Source organism: Aspergillus eucalypticola, assembly GCF_003184535.1.
Source record: "Aspergillus eucalypticola CBS 122712 chromosome Unknown BO83scaffold_28, whole genome shotgun sequence".
Taxonomy (NCBI): domain Eukaryota; kingdom Fungi; phylum Ascomycota; class Eurotiomycetes; order Eurotiales; family Aspergillaceae; genus Aspergillus; species Aspergillus eucalypticola.
The window spans coordinates 1-18,841 of NW_020290302.1; the positions used below are offsets into that span (position 1 = coordinate 1).

The 18,841-nt window shown below is 47.8% G+C and overlaps 10 protein-coding genes and 2 non-coding genes across 12 annotated transcripts; 4 read left to right on the plus strand and 8 right to left on the minus strand.

Moving 5' to 3' along the window:
* BO83DRAFT_121428 (uncharacterized protein) lies at positions 1-1,701 on the minus strand (the record flags this gene model as incomplete). The annotated part of the gene is made up of 1 exon (XM_025526028.1): positions 1-1,701. A coding segment is annotated over exon 1 (1,336 nt), but the record flags the coding sequence as incomplete, so codon positions are not given.
* Positions 1,702-2,995: 1,294 nt separating this feature from the next.
* Positions 2,996-3,842, plus strand: BO83DRAFT_453349 (chitin deacetylase; the record flags this gene model as incomplete). The annotated part of the gene is made up of 3 exons (XM_025536905.1): positions 2,996-3,288; positions 3,358-3,722; positions 3,781-3,842. The coding sequence occupies 3 exons, from the start codon at positions 2,996-2,998 to the stop codon at positions 3,840-3,842; spliced, it is 720 nt and encodes a 239-aa protein (XP_025384282.1).
* Positions 3,843-4,204: 362 nt separating this feature from the next.
* BO83DRAFT_381479 (HoxN/HupN/NixA family nickel/cobalt transporter) lies at positions 4,205-6,486 on the minus strand. Its single transcript, XM_025532000.1, has 7 exons — positions 5,952-6,486; positions 5,873-5,883; positions 5,742-5,814; positions 5,600-5,685; positions 5,272-5,550; positions 5,074-5,219; positions 4,205-4,998 (listed from the first exon to the last, which is right to left on the minus strand). Exons 1-7 carry the CDS (start codon positions 6,177-6,179, stop codon positions 4,403-4,405), a joined length of 1,419 nt encoding a protein of 472 aa, XP_025384283.1. The 5' UTR covers positions 6,180-6,486; the 3' UTR covers positions 4,205-4,402.
* Positions 6,487-6,966: 480 nt separating this feature from the next.
* BO83DRAFT_440360 (uncharacterized protein) lies at positions 6,967-7,400 on the minus strand (the record flags this gene model as incomplete). Its single annotated transcript, XM_025536253.1, has 2 exons — positions 6,967-7,236; positions 7,335-7,400. 2 exons carry the CDS (start codon positions 7,398-7,400, stop codon positions 6,967-6,969), a joined length of 336 nt encoding a protein of 111 aa, XP_025384284.1.
* On the minus strand, positions 7,126-8,663 carry BO83DRAFT_381482 (uncharacterized protein). Its single transcript, XM_025532001.1, has one exon. It carries the CDS (start codon positions 8,467-8,469, stop codon positions 7,468-7,470), a length of 1,002 nt encoding a protein of 333 aa, XP_025384285.1. The 5' UTR covers positions 8,470-8,663; the 3' UTR covers positions 7,126-7,467.
* A 640-nt stretch (positions 8,664-9,303) lies between these two features.
* BO83DRAFT_381484 (uncharacterized protein) lies at positions 9,304-9,833 on the minus strand. The gene has a single exon (XM_025532002.1). It carries the CDS (start codon positions 9,626-9,628, stop codon positions 9,398-9,400), a length of 231 nt encoding a protein of 76 aa, XP_025384286.1. The 5' UTR covers positions 9,629-9,833; the 3' UTR covers positions 9,304-9,397.
* On the plus strand, positions 9,587-10,304 carry BO83DRAFT_121496 (uncharacterized protein). Its single transcript, XM_025526029.1, has one exon. The coding sequence runs from the start codon at positions 9,684-9,686 to the stop codon at positions 10,077-10,079; it is 396 nt and encodes a 131-aa protein (XP_025384287.1). The 5' UTR covers positions 9,587-9,683; the 3' UTR covers positions 10,080-10,304.
* A 292-nt stretch (positions 10,305-10,596) lies between these two features.
* Positions 10,597-11,596, plus strand: BO83DRAFT_381486 (uncharacterized protein). Its single transcript, XM_025532003.1, has 2 exons — positions 10,597-10,702; positions 10,784-11,596. The coding sequence occupies exon 2, from the start codon at positions 10,927-10,929 to the stop codon at positions 11,533-11,535; it is 609 nt and encodes a 202-aa protein (XP_025384288.1). The 5' UTR covers positions 10,597-10,702; positions 10,784-10,926; the 3' UTR covers positions 11,536-11,596.
* A 210-nt stretch (positions 11,597-11,806) lies between these two features.
* Positions 11,807-11,880, minus strand: BO83DRAFT_t228. Its single transcript has one exon. It is a non-coding gene; the product is annotated as a tRNA-Val (tRNA).
* A 730-nt stretch (positions 11,881-12,610) lies between these two features.
* BO83DRAFT_t224 lies at positions 12,611-12,684 on the plus strand. The gene has a single exon. It is a non-coding gene; the product is annotated as a tRNA-Val (tRNA).
* A 797-nt stretch (positions 12,685-13,481) lies between these two features.
* Positions 13,482-15,197, minus strand: BO83DRAFT_321375 (cholinesterase; the record flags this gene model as incomplete). Its single annotated transcript, XM_025527850.1, has 1 exon — positions 13,482-15,197. One exon carries the CDS (start codon positions 15,195-15,197, stop codon positions 13,482-13,484), a length of 1,716 nt encoding a protein of 571 aa, XP_025384289.1.
* A 1,636-nt stretch (positions 15,198-16,833) lies between these two features.
* Positions 16,834-18,435, minus strand: BO83DRAFT_402016 (PLP-dependent transferase; the record flags this gene model as incomplete). The annotated part of the gene is made up of 8 exons (XM_025533504.1): positions 16,834-17,029; positions 17,065-17,193; positions 17,246-17,328; positions 17,394-17,602; positions 17,651-17,796; positions 17,852-18,074; positions 18,170-18,215; positions 18,277-18,435. The coding sequence occupies 8 exons, from the start codon at positions 18,433-18,435 to the stop codon at positions 16,834-16,836; spliced, it is 1,191 nt and encodes a 396-aa protein (XP_025384290.1).
* Positions 18,436-18,841: the final 406 nt, after the last annotated feature.

Here is an 18,841-nt window from a genome sequence, read left to right on the forward strand (position 1 = left end):
TTACTGTTGTGGCGATTTGTTCGACTTCGGGGCGGGGGATGCCGGTTAGGAACTCATCATAGTATTTTAGGCCGATTTGTTGGACGCGGGTCAGGTTGTTCCAGCCATGTTCGATGATGTCGTCTAGGTCTGTCCAGTGGCGGTAGTAGTAGAATTCGCGGGCGGTTTTGGCGCCAACGCCCCAGATGTTGTAGAAGGTGTTGAGGATCTGGAGGGTTGGGTCGGTGTCTAGGAGGGTGGCAGCTGAGAGGGTGCCCGTTGGGCTTTGTTGGTATTCGTAGAAGAGGTTGGCGATTTTGGTGTCGCAGCCTGGGAGGGTGAGAATCTCAGAAGGGCGGCGGAATTCGTGCGGGTAGGCTGCTATCGCTGCGATGGAGGTGCTGTAGGCGCGGACGCCGATTTCGTCGAGTGTTAATTCGCGGATTTGTCGGATTTTGATAAGCTGGTTGATGAAGCCTTCGTTTGGGGGGTGGAGGGGGGTGGAGCGCAGGCAGGCGTAGAGGACGTGCTCCTTCACCCAGTCTGGGGCTGGGGGGAGGGATTCGGTTTCTTCGTTCTCCGAGGTGGTGGTTCGGTATAGTTTGGGCGGGTTGTGAGTAGAATCGTGAGTACGCGCATGGTGGTATACGGTCGGTGGCTTTGGTGGCGGTCGTAATGCGGCATCTTGCCTGGCTCGTTGGAGGATATCGCTCCCTAGGGAGGCTGGCTTTGAGGGCTCTACGGGGCGTGGAGCCCGTCGGGCGATGTAAATCGTATATGGATCGGTAGAAAGGAGCTCTTGCGTCTTGAGACATTGGTCCAGCCAGTCTAGTTTGACGACGCTGATGGTGTCTGCTTGTGCAACGGAGGATGACACGGAAGACGCGCCAGACGGATTTGAAACGGTTGACTCCGCGGCGGGGGAGTCAGTCTGCGTCCGATGGAGATGCCGCGAGGGGTCATGCCGACTTTTCATCCCATCTTCTTCGTCTTCTGTCTCCGTGCTGAGGTCGATAATGTCGGCCTGGTCTGCAGCCATTTTCGACTCGGCTGCATTGACACGACGCCGCTTCTTTGGGGGCTCAGATTTACTGATAGGTTCGGTCCAGATTCCACGAGATCGTAGTTCTAAAGCTGCTCGCTTTCCTTGTCCGATTTTCCCGAGTACCAGCCTGGCTTCGGATATGTCGTAGGTCAGAGGTGCTTCTCGCTTAATCAGCTCCTCTTCTATGCTGTGAAGCGATTCCAGACTGAGATGGGTGGGGAGCACAAAGATAGGCGGGCAGTTTAGAAAGCTGGGACCAGATTCCCCTGCATCATCATCCTGTGCAGGGGAGCTTGCTGTAGTTTCGGACATGGCCAAGCTATATATTCATTGTGGTTGGGTTCAACGAGATTCATATATAAATAAGTGTAAGAAGCCACAGCGTAAGGCTTCTGTATAGGTCACTTCCAGATTATATCGTATATATAGATCTCTAGATATAAGATAGTGATCTTATGGGAAATCATCAGGGCGTTTAACTTGCGACAGCGCTAGATGTGTCTCGTGGCCGAAGACTGCTGGATAGTTAGTTGCTGGATAGTGGCATAGAACGACGGCTTTCGAAGCCAAGTAGACACTCTGATCGGTCGTCGTAGAAATCAAATACGAGAGTACCAGGATCTTATCAATTAGGATAGATCATCATGCTTGCCGTGGTTGGTGCGCGTTGTCTAAAGCAAAAGGAAGAATGGAAAGCGAATCTTGCGTCGTGATGGCTGACGTCAGTCACCTTCGTATTTACATTGGTGCCTGAGGCATTATATTGGACCCCCATGTTAAGGTTACCCGATTGGGAAGTCACTATGCACACTCAACTCACTCCAACATCTGATCGCAGTTAATTGACAGAACAACTTCAATTCTCTGCTATGGGACTCTTCATATGCATTTTTAGACACGTACGCGTAACCAGACTTATGCATACGCATTTTGCACGAATTTTTGCCAAGAAAAGCAGCACAATTGTCACACCCGGTTTCTAAGGGGCCACAGATAGCCTGAGTCATTTCGTTCGTGTCGTTTGTAAGTCTAAATGTCAAGTGAATTTCAAATCTACACACATGCGTGTCCTAGGCAAATATGATCTCATGACCTCGGAGGTTTTCTCCATGTTCGGATCATGAATACTAGGGTATCTGCGATGTGCTATCAACAGACGAGGATGGCGGGACTCAGGAGTGTTTTGAAATTGACCCAGGCACAGACCTCCGAAGTGCGTGCTACAGGGGTTCGCTTATATCATGGAATACCTAGACTTCAGCTGATAAAATGACTTGTCTTGGTTCCTATCATTGATTGCTGTATAAACGTTCACTGTGGTATGTGAAGTGAAGTTAGCAAAGCATTGGCGTGTAACTTTGATGCGAGAAAATCTGACAATCTCAATAGATTAACTCTACAAGACCTCTAGACTCCCAGTAAGTAGACTATCTGTGTAACATACCATGTCGTGCCTAGTCATCTTTAAAACTGGACTCCAGCTGCTCAGCCTCATTTAGTTCTTGTCAGGGGTCGTGACAAATAACCCTTCGGTTGGTAGTGCAACAATCTGTTGTGAGAACCCAGCCCATCGCTTAACCTTCACACCCCTGGGTCCATTTTGAAGTTTGTCATTAAAGCCCTATGACTAGACAAACAATAATCTGTGTATTCGGGCTTCTTACGCCTTGGGACGGGGTTGAGCAACTGGCTATACACCCATTCCAATATGGCCTATGAAGGAGCGGACCGTCATCAAAACAACAGGAACAAAATAGCACTCTAGTAGAGTGCTCAGGCCCTTCACCATGGACCATATATACTGGAGTCGCAGGCGAGGGTCAGAGGGTATCATCCAAGTTCTTGTCTGCTTTGTAGGCCGGGTACCATTGACGATAAACTAACCCAGCCCCTCTTGCTGAGCACATCTGGCACTTAATAGCACTATAGTCACATTACCTGTTGCCATTCATCATCGAATCATTATTCACCATGTTCAACTTCCTCGCATTGATCGTTCTCGCAGCAATCAGCCCCAGCGCATTATGTGCCCCTATCACCAGCAGGGACATCCCATTCGGGCAGGTTATTACCACATGTACCACCCCCAACACCATTGCATTGACCTTCGATGACGGCCCATCGTCATACACCCCCCAGCTGCTCGACCTTCTCAGCGAATACAAAGTCCGAGCTACCTTTTTCGTCCTCGGCGAAGCCAGTCAGGCAAACCCCCAGATTATCCAGCGCATAAGACAGGAGGGACATCAAGTTGGCTCCCATACGTATGCACCCCAAGCACATTAACCAACCCCCAGACACACACACACAAACTAAAAAGCTGCATAATACAGCTACGACCACACCAGCCTCCCCACACTAAGCTACGACCAAATCGTCCAAGAAATGACCAGTCTTGAGTCAGTGCTTCAAAGCTCCATGGGCAATATTCCAACATACATGCGTCCCCCTTATTTCGACGTCAACGACTTGACCCTCCAGGTTATGAAGGATCTCGGCTACCATGTTATCACAGCCAGTATTGACACTAAGGACTATAACCATAACAGCCCTGAACTGATCAGTCAGAGTTATGACAAGTTCGTCACTGAGCTCAACAATGGTGGTAATCTTTGCTTGGCTCACGATACTAAGGAACAGACGGTGGTTACCTTGGCGAAGATGATGCTGGATGAGACGAAGTCGAGGGGTTTGACTGGTATTTTCCCATTATCCTCTTTTAGATCTGAATTACTTGGGTGGCTAATGTTGGGCAGTTACTACTGTTGGTGATTGCCTCGGAGACCCAGAGGCGTCGTGGTACCGTTCCGGCCGATAGAGGTTTAGGTTTCATGGTGTTGCTGGTTCAGTCCCTGGGTCGAATGCGAATGCGAATGCGAGTGCTTCCGGTTATTGTTGGCGAGGATGGGTTTTGGTAACTGTGGTGGTGTATGTTTCTGGGTTGTGGCTATTGGAGCTGTTCTCGATGTTCAGATCTTGATTATTGGTCCTTGGGTGCGGCTAGTTAGTCCGTGGAGGATGAATAGCTTGTCGACGGGATGAGTTTCAAGAGGCTGGGCTTGGTTTTCAAGGGTAGTGTACTGGTCGTCCGGGTCATACACGAAAGATCACTGGTTAATCAGTTTAAATCTTAAGATATAGCTAGCTTAGAATTTTGTCACAGAAGAGACTTGGTCGTTCCCTTGTTGAAATGTAGTATATTAGTTGCTATCAAAAAAACCAGCATAACTTTTGATCTCTATCATCCCATAGAGCATATAAATCCACCGGTATATAATCGTAAAATGCATGTCAATCGCATACTCATATCTCATTACCCCCTCAACCTTCCCCAAGCACCAACAACACGTCCCTTTCTTCCCTTCAACACCCCCATCATTACCGCGCAGGCCCCCCACCAACCGGCTCCACCGTAACAGCCGCCTCCCCCTTCCCCGTAGCCCCATAATTAACAGCAGCAGCCCCATCTCTCCCCTCATCCAGAATCGGCGTATCGGGAGCATTAGTAGCAGACGGTTCTTCATCCCGATATCCCTCGACATCAGTAACTAAGGTCTTTCCATGTCTCCGGGCAATCCATCTCCTCCAGGGCTTGTAAATAACCACACTGAGGCCGCCGATGATGATGAAGAGTCCACAAATACCGCCGCCAATGGCGTCGTAGTAGTCTCCTGCTACTTGGACTCCATCCCAGAATTTACCGGTGGGGTTAGCGACGTTCAGGACGAGAGTGAGTAGTTGGATCACGCCGATGACAATGGCGACCATGACTGTTAGACAGGTTAGGACGATGGAGTAGTACAGGAACGCTACTGGGTCGCGGTGGTTCTTGGATGGTTCGACTTCGGTGTCTTCGCCCATGAGGGGCGCGTCGGAGGAGGTGTCGCTCTTTGGGGGAAGGAAGTTGGCGGAGGGTTGGACGTAGAGGGAGAGCATTAGGGCTCCGTCGGTGGTGTCGAGGAGACACATTCCCGCTGGTATGTTGTTAGTGAAATTGATGGGTTAGAAAGAGGGGATTGGTGTTTGGGTGCGCCAAGTTAATGACATACCTGTGAATAGAACCGGGAAGATCAGGATAACCCAAAAGTTAGTGCCCTTGGCGGCTTCGACAGACGAGATGCCAAGAAGGGCGATTTCAGATGATGTGTCAAAGCCAAGGCCGAACAAGATTCCAAGCGGATACATTTTCCAAGGTCTGAGCGATGTTAGTGCTCTTACTTCGCAACAGATGAAGTGGAGTCCCTTACCTGTCAATGAGCTTGAACATGCGCTTGAGCACTGAGAAAAGTACACCACCGCCCTCGATCTTCCACACTTCATCTTCTTGGCCTTCGGGTAGATCCAAGACTTTTTGCATTTGCTTGTATAATTTGAACAAAATGTATGCATTCATGAGACCCAGTAGGATCAGAAAAGCGGCACTGACTGAAGTGCCGATGATACCGCCAATGGTGCTGAAACTGTCAAATTTTGATGAGATAGCTGCAGCAGTGGCTGCGACTACGATGGAAGTGATGATAACAATGCTGATGTTTGTTAGTATGAAGAAGCGTGTCTTGAAAGGTAGGAACTCACGTGGAATGGCCGAGAGAGAAGAAGGTGCCTACAGTGACGGGCTTTTGGCCCGTCGCCAGTAATCTTCTAGTCATCAAATCGATGGCCTAGATAGTTTTTGTTAGGTCTTATTCCTATTCTAAAGTGGATATGGGGTAATTACCGAAATATGATCCGCATCAAATGCATGTCTCAATCCGAGAGTATAAGAGAGTACGGCATTAGACACCAGGGACCTGGTGTGACTTAGTAAAATGATAATATCTCCACGAGTACAGCTTTTGAATCACATACGGGTAATAGCGCTGGAAAATGTTAGCTCATGGCTTAAAAATGAATCCAGTCAAGAGGGCAAGAAGGGTGATACACATACCAACACAATTGCGGCGGCAATCCACACCACAACGTTAATGAACGCAATGAACAGAATGATGGCGATGGCAGGCAGGGGAACCTTCTTCAGTCCCGGCAACCGACGATGCGATCGCTCAGCCTGCCTGACGAACTTTTTGATATTCCATTTGGTACGTGCAACATCAGTTTGGCCATTTCCCTCCGAGACATGGCTTGGGTTAGGACTGGGAGGGGTCGAGTCCCGCATGGTTGACAGATAACAGCCACAGGGACTCCCACAAGAAGTGCTTGAATGTGGTTATTTCTGAGAGATACCCCTTCCCGCTGTCCGCAGTTGGAATGGAACGATTTATCTGGATAAGATTTATCGTCCGTGGGTTAAAGCGTGCCGTGGGGAATGTCAAGGCTTTTTGGGGGGGTGCGGGAGGGGAAAAGAAAACCTGATAAGGCTCACATGCGATAAAGTATAAGAGAATTTAGACGGCCAAATTATCAATGCCAACCAAGCAGTGGATCCGGCTTGACGAACTGAGGACCAGAGGAGATGGATTACTTATGCAAAGCCCATTTGGCGAGTTCTTGCAGTGGAGCTCCTTGCAGTCCCCACAGGGTCCTGTTGGAGTTGTTCACTATCAGTTAGTTCCTTGCTCGGGTGGTGTAGTACCGGGGACGTCCGGGGTGTCTTACTTTGGAGAAGGCTGAACGCAGTACAATCTTCTATGTCTATTATAAAAAAGATGGAAACAAACGAACAAACCGCAGATAACAATATATCGATGATCTCTGTGAGATTGTGCCCACAATGATGGATGCAAGCCTGAATCTTCTGGTCTGCTCGGCTCTGGAAACAACTGCCACGTGACGTGCCCGCATCTGAAGGCGGAGCACGCCGACCAGCTGCTGCTGCATCTCCGACTTCCATCTTCTAGTCGACTCCCCCAGTGCAACACTGCAACTTCCCCTCACTTTACATACTAGAAATTCAATCATGGGAAGATAGTACTTTTATTTCATGCAGGTCTATTGTACACGTCTCATTCCTGTGAGCCCAACTTCTCATCTGAAGTCCGATTCACCTGATCACCCATTTCGAAAAGGATCGGTCGGGACGATAGATCCGTTTGCGGGTGAGCATCCAAACCTTCCCGAATATTTTCGTGCTCGCGGGTGGTTTCTTCTCTCGAAAATCCACCCGCCTTGCGGTGGTCCCTGCGCCTAGTTGGCCGGTTTGCCGACATCGCTCGGATAGCTCCACTCAACCAGCCATGGCTGTCGCCGGAATTCCGCTCTACGGTGGAGTGTTCCTGTCAGTCCGAGAACGGTCCTGCACGGGAAGATTAGCTCGGGTTCGGACTTAATATACTAAACGTGCAGGTGTTCTTACCCTTTAGACTCGGCATACTTCTTCAGACTGCTCCGATGCGCAAATGGCTCGGATTTGGAGGCCCTTGATCATGACCATGGCCATGATGGTGCTGGAGGTGTTGGTGGTATAGCATTTGCTCGACAGAGCGTCAAGCAATCAATGATGCTGTTCACGCAGCGGCCATAACAGTTGGTGATGGTGTCCACTTGGTAACTGTGGTCTTGCCCAAAGGAAAGTCCGTACGGAGCATGTTCCATTCGTTCCGAGTGATAGGAGTCACATCAGATGCAGACAGTGGTGTCTTGGGCCCGCGCTTGGTTGGCAAGTTGTATCTTGTTGGCGGAGGGTTTTGGCGACGAGCTGCCCGGATCGCACGCAGTGGTGATTTCCGGGGACGCTCCACTTTCACCCGGGGTGGCACATTGGTCTTGGCGGGAGGTGCAACATCGGCCTTCGCAGGAGGTGGGATAATAATTCCTTCCTGCTTGTATTGCTTCCTGAAGGCATCCGCCACCTGGGATAACAGCATATCGGGCACATCCAGCTGCTCGTAGACGCGGTGGAAGAAGGCCCTGCTGAAGGGACGACCATGGAAGTCATTGATGGTACGGTGGAGGAGTTGCGCGCAGGATGAGATGTAAGATTCTTCGGGCGGTGTTCCCCGATGGGAAAGGATGCACAACCGGCGCTTGAGGGTGTAGATGCGGTCCACGTTCAGCAGTGTCAGACCCTCTCTGCTGAAGATCACTTCATTCTGCATAATTGATTGTTGGATCAGGTAGTCGTGGGCCTGGCGCTCGTGCTGGCTGCGGTTCAAGGCATCAGTCCAGCTGTGGCCTAGGGAGAACTTGCTAGCTCCCTTGGCTACCGTGCGGAACACGATCCGCCATGCTGTCTCATCCAGAGGGGTGATGGGAATGACGATGAGGTCGGATGGCTGGCCGGTTGGGTAGGGCTTCCCGCGACCAACAAGCAGAGTAACGTGCATCATCCTCTGCTCCAGCTTGGAAGAAACGTATTCAAGGGCAGGAATAATGGAAGGAGTCAAGGTCTCAGAGTCAAAGTTGAATTCAGGTGATAATGGGGAGGAGATCATATCCCCCTTGAGGCTCCGTGTGGGTGAGTTCGGCACATACACGCCGGTTGGGCGAGGTAAACGCATGACACCCATGTTGGTATGTATAAGACGATCACTGCAGTAGAGATGACCAGAATAAGTAAAAAAATCAAGAGTCAAGAGCACTTCAACTCCAATTACTGGAAGTTGTGCGTGAGAGAAAACGAAAAGGACCGTTGTTGTATTGGGGAGATCGTGAGCAATAAATCTTCATCAGTCCCCAGTTGGACACTAAAGGAGGGGAAGGGAAGCTCGGCGATAGAGACGCCAAATCCCTCAACCAACGCTCCACATATTAGTGCTGCAGCAACCCCTCTTTGGACTATTTTGAGAATTCTAAGGATAGTAAATCCCCGGCTCCGTGAAGCACGAGGGCCAGTCATTGCCATCCAACTTGGATCCGGGGGAGCGGCACCCAATGGGTCAGGCGATATAAATAACCTTAAGCGCCGGGCGTGCCGTGTGATGGGCTCGTGCATAGCCCTTATGCAGGTTGAGCACAGAACACGCCAAACACTGGAAGCTGACTGGTGGATGGTTTGATCTTAGCGTCGATTAATATCACTAGTAGCCAGAGTCCGGATCACTTCCTTCACTTTGGACCCCATCAATACCACCCCAAGGCTGAACTGGACTTTCGCCAACGGTTGTGACAGCGATAGCCTTATCGGTCCAACGGCAGTACCACCTCTTCCAACAGAAGTATACCAAGAGTGCCCCTGCACCAACATCGGCTGCAGAAGTCGCCCTCCTTTGGACACGACAATTTGGTCCAAACTAATCAGCCAACACTCCGTGCGATTACCAGGACACCCCGCTCCGACGCGCCGTAAAATGTCGAATTGTGCAGTGCACACTCAGCTGGCCCCCACCTGATAAGACCTTGCAGGAACTATTGATTTCCTGCAGCTGCACAGCGCTAACCTCCCATTTGTGAGAGGTGGGCTTCCAGAATGGCGTGGTCATAGTTCCATTACCCCGCCTAAGGCTGTCGATGAGTGTGATATGGCTCTGGGCTGGATTGGACGGGATTGTGCCATGTGTGCTTGCTGTCATGGGAGGATTCACGAGCATGTCTCCCACCGTGTGGGACTCTTAGCCGACAGACGTGACGAAAATTGATGGCCTTGCGTCGGAGCACTCGGGTCCTTCCTCGATTCCACATGGCCTGTGGATTTACCGCCGAGCGGGATGAGGGATTTGGCTTGTGCATTAGGTAGTCAATAGTTCTATCTCGCCTGCATGGTCGTACGTGGCGGTTGTCGTGAATGGGATACTCCGTACTATGGGGTCGTTATCACACTTATCTGCGAATGTGGCGTGCTGGTATTCGAAAGTTGGGATTCTTTATCCAGATCCTTAATTTTCCCCGGATACCCAGGCAGTGTTGGTCGGCAGTTGCCATCTTCAATGCTGCGATACATTCAGCGGGGTTGTTGGAACATCCGGGTCATTCCTTAATAGATGTAGTGGTAAAATCCATCCCACGGCTCTCTTCACTACACGGTCATGTGAAGAACAACACTAGTTCACATCTCGCAGACCCAACTTACACCCTCTTCTGTCCTCCTTCATTCTTCATTCTAAACAGAACTTTCACGGCGCACTTTGTTCTCTGCTTCTGTGCCATCTTCTTCCGCTACAACAGAGCTGCATCTATTTGATGTGATCGGATATCCTTACTTCGATCTTCAGCTGTCCAGCCCACGTAAAATGGCTCCCAGAAGCTTGAGAATAACGTGAGTAACTTGCAGTGACACGCTTAGCACTTCCAGGGATCAACATTAGAGAACGGTCTCTCCCATTCCAAGGCATCTAATATCTGACACCCTTTTCTAAGATACTTTTGGCGCTTTGGAAGCTTCTTTATAGCTCGCTCGCGGTGCCAAGTTTGGGAATTCTACCCTGATCTAGGATGAAATTCTCGCGATTGGCCTACGGGGCAATACGAGTCATAAAACCTTTTGGTATTATCCTACTCAGTATGTCTGACAGACTAAAGTTCAAACTATATTCAACTCTTACGCGCATTGTCACTGCTTTTGCTGGCGTATAGAGATCAGCAGGTGAGACAGATGACGTGAATATATGGTACGGAGTCGGCATTCCACTGTATGTTATTACATCAGTGGTTTTCCATTGTTATGATTTTGACTAGTCATCCTGCACAGAAGTCTCATCTTCGGAAGGTGGTTAGGTTTGAATCACTTCCAACCCATTGTTTTCGTTCTTTGTTGAGTGGCTACTTGCGGGTTCCTCCAGAATCAATCTATATCCTACTTTGGGTGTAAGCCACCTTCATAGCGACAACTTCCTTCATACCCCCGCGACCTGCCTATACTACGTGCTTTTGCTCACTTCAACCCAGACTTACCCTCCCTAGCAACACATTATAAAAACCTTCAATGGACCCATTCCTTGTGTTGGCTCCTGCCTCCATTGTGCACATCTACCTCTACCCTATACTCAGATAATCTCACATCCCCATCTACCAACAAGTCACGCGTCATAATGGAAGCATCAGAAGAAGCCTACAAGGAGCTAGTCGAGTTTAACGAGGTGACATTCACAGCCAATGAGACAGTGAATCGGATCGTTCGGATTCTCGTGTTCAACTACCTGATTGAGCAAGAAGATGGTTTCTACTATCCCTCATTGACCGATGACACCGGAGGACTTAGAGAGTCTGACATCCAACGCGATAACCGGTCCGGCATCGTGCAAAGCGTTATGTATGCTTTGGGAATCATTGCTCGTGTTTCGGACCCTAAGGTCTTGGGGATTGGCTGGATAAATACCAGCGATCAGCTACTCCTAAGGGAAGCCCTGGAAGCCATGTCCAGGCCCGAGGACCTCGTGGATATTGGTGCATTCAAGTTGTACCTAGAGCAAGAATGGTGCGTGGCTATCGTCAGTAAGATTGAACATTGTGGCCAAAACGGGGTCAGGCAGGAGGGCTGTGATAATGAGGAGGATAAGAAAGAGAAGATAAATTGGGGCAAACATTTTTTGGGTGAGCTCTATCCACTAGAGCTAACGCATCTGCAAGATGTTTCGGAAAAGTTCCTCCCAACGGATAGCAAGGGCGTTTGGGGAGCGATGTATCAGCCTGCTTCGTGAGTTTATAACATTAGGGAAATTGGGCCTTGTTCGGGCCCATTAGGTTTCTCGTGTTTGGTAGCGTCAGAGTATCTTGTCTGAGTCAGTGATTCACTGTTGTGTTTACAATATAACAAGTTTTGTCTTTCGTGATCTTCGCATATCCTTCGAGTATTATCTCCAAAAATGTACTCGTATAGATGAAAGTAATCCATTGATTTCCAGAAAAGATGTAAAGGTGGGCCGGAGTTATATTACGGGTGGGGCAAAAGAAAGAACAAAAGCAAAAAGATGACCAGACTGGGGCTCGATCCCAGGACCTTATCGGTGTTAACGATACGTGATAACCAACTACACCATCCGGCCAACTCGTTGAAGATGTTTCAATATTTTGACTTCATTAGCTACTGGTAAATTTACCTTTAGTTTCTTCGGCAGTATTGATCTATCCCAACCCATATCTATTGTCCTACAATGGGATTCAATGCACCTTTTTACTCATATGATCAAGCTCCAAGCTCATAATAGTTAATTGTAGGAGGGATAAGCGTTCTAGTTTCTCGATATAGATGTGAGCATGATTTTTTGATTGTGCCGCGTATTGGGGTCTCACACTGGTGTCCTGGGTTCGGTTTTGATGTAGGTCGGGTGCCCTACGAGTAGGGAAATAAATAACCAGCATACCAACTGTGCAGATTTATCTGGAATTATTGATGACTATTAGTGATCTTTTACGGTTATATATAGGCTTTGCCGCGCATACCTACATCTGCGTTGCCCTCATCGCACGTGCCCTCAGATCCGTGCTATAACCGTCTAGTATATATATTCCAACAGTTGACCGGTACCCGACCCAACAAGCTCCAGATCAACGGCATCGTTCAGTTAGCGTAGGCTACTACACGGGTTACTTGCCATATTAAAAAGCGGACCATTACATATAAAGACTGAAAACATTTCTTTAGGCAGCCGGAAGATCTGCTAAACACACCAATCGAGCAGTCATCCCTGCTTCATTTACTTCACCGTGGAAATTGCCCAAGCAACCTAAGTACAGGATTATGTAGCATAAATGTGAGCTGTCTTTCAACAAGTTGGCCGGATGGTGTAGTTGGTTATCACGTATCGTTAACACCGATAAGGTCCTGGGATCGAGCCCCAGTCTGGTCATCTTTTTGCTTTTGTTCTTTTTTTACCCCACGTATGTTCTAGAATCTCTGAAGCATACAGTACCCATCCACATCCACCACAAAAAGGCTACAACACCACCAACCTAGTGATAATTGCCATCAGGAGATCTTCCTGAGTGCAGTTTCCTGAGTCTCGCATGCAACAATGTGGTAGTCGCTATCCTCTGCCACACGGTCTTCGAACACCCAGCCATAGTTCACTACGCACCCTGTTGCCGAACATAAGTAACCAGGTATCGACAAAGCGGAGGCAACTTGACGCTTATATAAATTGTGACAATAATAACATTCTCCTAGCTGAGAACAACCAGTCTTAGTAAGGAAGGATAATATGATAATGAGTAGTTTTTAGAGATATGTGACTGAATTATATGACATAATTCTATTTATTTTTCTTGTTTGTTTTGCTTTGCTTATTTAATTTTCATTGTTTATGTGTACTCTTTTTTTTCCCCTTTGCTTCCTCCTTTCCCTCCTCATGTTCGATATTCTAGTTTAGATGCACCAAAAGGGACATATTTGATTGGCTCTCACAATTCAGCATGCGGGCCTACTTTGGGACTTGAAAATATAGACAGGAAACTGCTTGCCAATGTGGAATATAAGGAGAATAATACTTTTTGACATCGCTTATTCCTAATCGAATGGATTGTAGCGTAAGTGCTAGAATAGATGATATACTTCATACCCAATCAACAGATCTTTAGCTAGCGCTCGTGTATCCAGATATTAGTGTCCAGTGAGGAATCTAAAATATAAGGTTATGGCAGTATCCTATCAGAGATGTAAAGAAGCGACGTTCTCAACGATGAAACTTGTAGCATTAGCTCGGAAATCATCCACAATGATGTCATCTTCATCCCGGCCAAAATGCATCAGGTTCTTGCCCTCCCCCCACTGCGGCCACTGCACAGTAGGATTGCTCTTATTTGGGTCCTGATAAGTTATGAAAGAGAGATAGTATGACCAGATCGAGGACATCACACGTTCAGCATCTCCAGTAAAAAGGTCCGGGAAATTCTGCACAAGCATATCATTGACCTCGCGAATATACAACTCGCTACCATGGAAGGTGCCCAAAAATGGAATACCCTTAAAGATAGATGAGATGAACGACCATGCTCCGTTGTCTGGTCGGTTCTCCTGGTTGTAGGACAGAATAAACCGTCTGGTTTGGAGGACGGTGACGTCTCCCAGGATAGCAGCCAGACGCTTGGATTGAGGATACAGCGAATTTGATGATGGTGTATGAAATGGTGCACCATACTCATCATCATCATTGTAGATGGAAACGAGTTCGTCGATTTGCTCCTCGCTCGCGTCCAAGAAGTAATAGTTCCGGAGGTAGTCGCCCACATCTTTTTGTGTGGTAATATTGGTCAGATTTAATACCACTGCTGATCCATCATCTTCCGGATTCCCGACAATAAATGGTACCTTGGCGTAGGCTCCGGTACTAGCGGCTTCTTCAGGGGAAGCAGTAACCACCTTGCCATCCGGTCGGGGCAAATAGGATAGAGAAAGAGCATAATATCCCGAGCGACTTGGGACAGAATTGGAAGCCTTAAGGAAGTCCTCATAGGGCAAGTCACGCAGACAGGACAAGGTATCATTAGCCAAGGAGCAGCCAGCTGTGTCGACAACCTGCTCATATACCTCTTGACCTCTCGTTCCATCCACCGGATTGACAGGCCAGGTATTGCCAGAATTCATGATCCCTCCCCGGAACAGGGGTTTCTCATTATATGTGATGTCGCCATTGTACAGTGCCATTTGATGAAAGACTGAATGAGCACCGGCAGACTGACCCCAGATTGTCACTTTGTCAGGATCACCACCAAAAGACTCAATATTATCTGCCACCCATTTCAGCGCCTGACGCTGGTCCTGCAGACCGAGGTTGCTCACTCCAGCATCTTTCACCTCTTTTCCGGGCAGAAATCCAAAACCACCCAGACGGTAATTGGCGCTAACAAATATTATTGGCATAGACTGCTTAATGGCTTCATTGACAATAGGCGTCCCTGAAAGGTCCATGGAGCTTCCGACTTCAAAACTACCGCCATAGATCCAGAAGAGGACCGGGAGCTTTGAATCTAACTTAGCATCTGCTGGCCGCCATATATTCAACGTCAAACAATCCTCACTGATACTTTGAGGGTTCGGGGTTGTCGGTCCCAGGAGAGAAGCAACATTGGGCGGCAAGGGAGCACATTTAGACTCCGCTTTGTCCTGCTGGGGACATGCTGCAGGGTAGTCCGTTGCTTGGACGGTGCTCAAGTCCGTGGTTATTGGCTCGGGAGGCTGAAGACGAAGGGTGCCGACGGGAGGCTTCGCATATGGAATGCCTTTGAACACCTGGACATTCGTGTCCTCGTTCTCTCCAGTTATTGTAGCTGAAGGAGAAGGAGCTGTGACTACGGGTGAAGAGGAATCCAGGTGTTTCCACGTATTTGTGGCATCAAATAGAGCCCACTGGTAAGGAAATCGCATTGTGGTGGTATATTTGAGGTGATGGGTACTAGCAGAGGATAGTACTATCCGCCAGTAGGTCGAGTCTGTTCTAGCATTGTTGAATATTATATAATTGTACGAGTTCAAGTCAATGATCCTTACTCTATGAGTGAATATTGAGTATCTGATACAGAACCAAAGATTACATTGATCACCTCACAGCGATGTAATAGCAGCGCAGATTTCTTCAGTGCACGGGGTGGTATTTAGGGTTTCGTGCAAGACGTGTGCAGTAGTCTCTATCTCCTTCCATCCAGAACGACCCGCGAACGGAAGCACCGAAATGGGGTATAGAGCAGTATCTGGAGTCATGAGGTCATCAACAACTATGTTACGGACGCTAGGCCATTCTACTAGCGAGGCCAGGCAGAATGCGCTCGATGATGACTACACCAGATCAAATGACAATCCTTATCCCTTAAGATAATAATATCATTATAACGTAACCCACGGTTATGCGGCCCATCTGGTTATTCTATATAAAACATGTGATTTTGAATCTATTATATTTCAATCAATACTGGACTTATATTGTTTCTAACTTCATATATAAATAGTATATAGCATGAAGAATGTTATATAATATTCCTTGATTTTTCCTGGTTTTTCTTGATTTTTTTAATATGGAATATATTAATGTATCTAGAATTACAGGTAAAATACATATATTGTAATATGACAAGTTACTATTAAGATTTGGATAGATTCTTGAAAGATATTAGATAATTATTTATATTATTTTTTATTTATTTATGCAATATTGAGTCTTCTAGACTTATAATGATTGAGATATCTTGTGTTTAAAAAGAGTCATTTGTATAGGCTGACCTGCTAGATCCCTCAGAATCATCAACTTTCGACATCGCTACCCGCCCTTTCCTTCCCTAAGCGGGCCTACTATGACATTGTCGGAGACCTCAATTATCAGTCATGACTTCGAAGCTCTTTATGCTTGACCAAGATGCCTGCAGCCTAATATCTGGATCAATCTTGCTGGACAGCCGTCAAACCTTGTTAACTCCTACACGACCGATGGGTGCACTTATGGCACGGCCACGTTTACCGTTGAACCTGAAGCACTATTTGACGAAGTTGATATCGTGTTTGAAGGCATGTGATCCTTCACGCTTTAGTGTGTAAGTAACAGGAGATACTTATCACAGCCAGGCACATCATGAGCAGTGGTGATACGGGAATCATCCCGCGGACACACGGATCGTAAAAGAACGAGGCACAGTGTCTGACTCTGCGTCTGCTAGAAGGTGATCATTTATACTAATACGCCTTCATATTTATCGTTCTGGACTGTCCCTCCCCCTGCCCCCGGGCCCCCAAGGTTTGCACGCCATGAAAGGAATGTTTATGTTGGATGAGTTCGCACTATGCTCCCACCAACACCGGGAGACCATGTGTTCTCCAGAGATGGGAAAAGACTACTCGTGACACGGCACCGGATAAGTCACAGATCAGACACACTGTTCGCGCATCCATTTTAAAGACACAATGAGGCGGCCACGGATTCAAGCTATGGTAGGGTCACAAAAGGAGATTGAAATGGAAAGCATAAATACCGCGCTCACATCAACGCCAACGAAATTCTTCGCAGACCTTCTGTTTAATATGCTTTGGGCTGCGAAAAGACGATTCGAAACCAACCTGGTTCGCCGCCAAACAGTTCCCCTTCAGCCAGATATACCTTCTTCGAAAGTAGTCGAGTACTAAGTGAAGATTCATTATTGACATGTCTTGGGCCCCTGACTCCTGACGCTTTTCTCAAGTCTGCCCATAGTATGAAGATGCCCGATTGCCCCCTGTATAATAGGGAATACCATGTTGTTGAAGAAACTCGGTCACAAATTCATAATTTCGGGAAAGACGCTGTTTGTTCGTGCGAATGAAGCTCTCAGTGAACTGATCGTCTTCTAAGACGATTGTTGCAATATGATCCGAGGCGGATGAAGGGCAACTGAAAAGTCTGTCGCTGTGTAAGTTGAGGCTAGCTACTCTTCTAAGCGCAATTTACTCACGAGAGCGAAGAAAAAGATGTCTCCAGTAAATTATTTCCCTGGTCTACCAGGAAACCGAGGCGGAGGCCATTGGCTCCAAAGTCCTGATTCCATTGCTATCAGTTATCTAAGTAAAATCAACTGTTCGTATTACCTAATTGCCACATACTTTACTCATTCCCCAGAGGACATGAACCAGGCCAGGATCGATAATGCCCGTAAGGTCAATGGATAAGAGCGAGGTGAAGGTAGGGGCATCAGGAGCGGTTCTGTTATGCCACACAGACAGAGCGTACACCTCATCGCTGATAATGTGAATCTGGTGCTTCTGGCAAAACGCTAGGAATGCTTTGAGAACTTCTGGAGCAAAGCACCGACCTGCCACTGTTAGCTGATATACATGCAGTGTTGCGGTGATTCATTTACCTAGTGGGTTATGGGGACTACAGAGCATCAAGGCCTTCACCACCACACCATCAATTTTGGCTTGGAGGAGGGCATCCTCGTAATGCGCCAACGCATCGACGCTGGAAGGGTCAGTGTGCCCAAAGTCGACTCCCACTGTTTTAACGCTTCAGTTCAACTTGGTCAGTCAGCATTGCTTAGCATCTTGATAAATACGCCCACCTAGCTCTAGCCATATAGTCCATCGGAAAGGTCCCATAGTAGGGTCGTCCAAGTAGGAATGCATCCCCTGGATCTGCAATCAACCAGGCGAGCATCTCATTCGCTTTAGTAATGCCCGATAGGACTGAAACATGACTAGTTTCCACGGAAAGATGCGGGTGGAAATTGCGGTTCAAAAAGCGTGCCACAGCTGCCCGAAGACGCTTACTGCCTGCTGAGCCGTCTCCATACGTCAGCGCGTGCTTTTGTAGTTTGAACTAGAATGAAGTTGGTTAGTTAAGGCGTATATCATAATGACAATAGCAACTCAGGAGGCACTTGCCCTGCTATTTGCAAATTCCGTCATCTCATCATGCATTAGTAGCTGGCAGGTGTTTAGATGCTAAGTTCTATCAATCATTCACAGGGAGAACAACGACGCTCACATTCTCCGCGATACCTAAGCTGACATATCCATCTGGATTGAGCTCTGGATGACAGAGATTGTCTAAGATATCTCTGAAACCTTTCAAGGCGCCACCTAGTTCAACAGACCGTTCTCCGCGTTGAGATAATCTTCCTTCTTCGCGCTGCTGCAAATCCATGGTGCTTTCTTTCGGAGCTTCTTCCTCTCCGTTTTTCCACTGGGGTTAGGTTTGTAAGAGACCAAGGCCCTTGAGGCTGTTTTATAGTTGATACTAACCTTGTGGGTGGATTTGTTCTTCTTGACTCTTTCTGTTAGGCATTCATTGCTCTCGAACTGGCCAATCATGTAATTGATATTAGTTTCGTGGGTGGATTTGTTCTTCTTATTGAATTTTCTGTTAGGCATTCATTGCTTTCGAACTGGCCAATCATGCGATATTGTGCAGCCATCAAACTTTGTATTTTTTCCTCATGTGTGCTCCGGATAAGTGACCATTGATACACAAGTCGTCCGGTTCGTGCAACCCAACCACTGCAGGGCTTGTGTCACCCCAAGAACCGCATACTGCCCTCTAGCCCAACTTG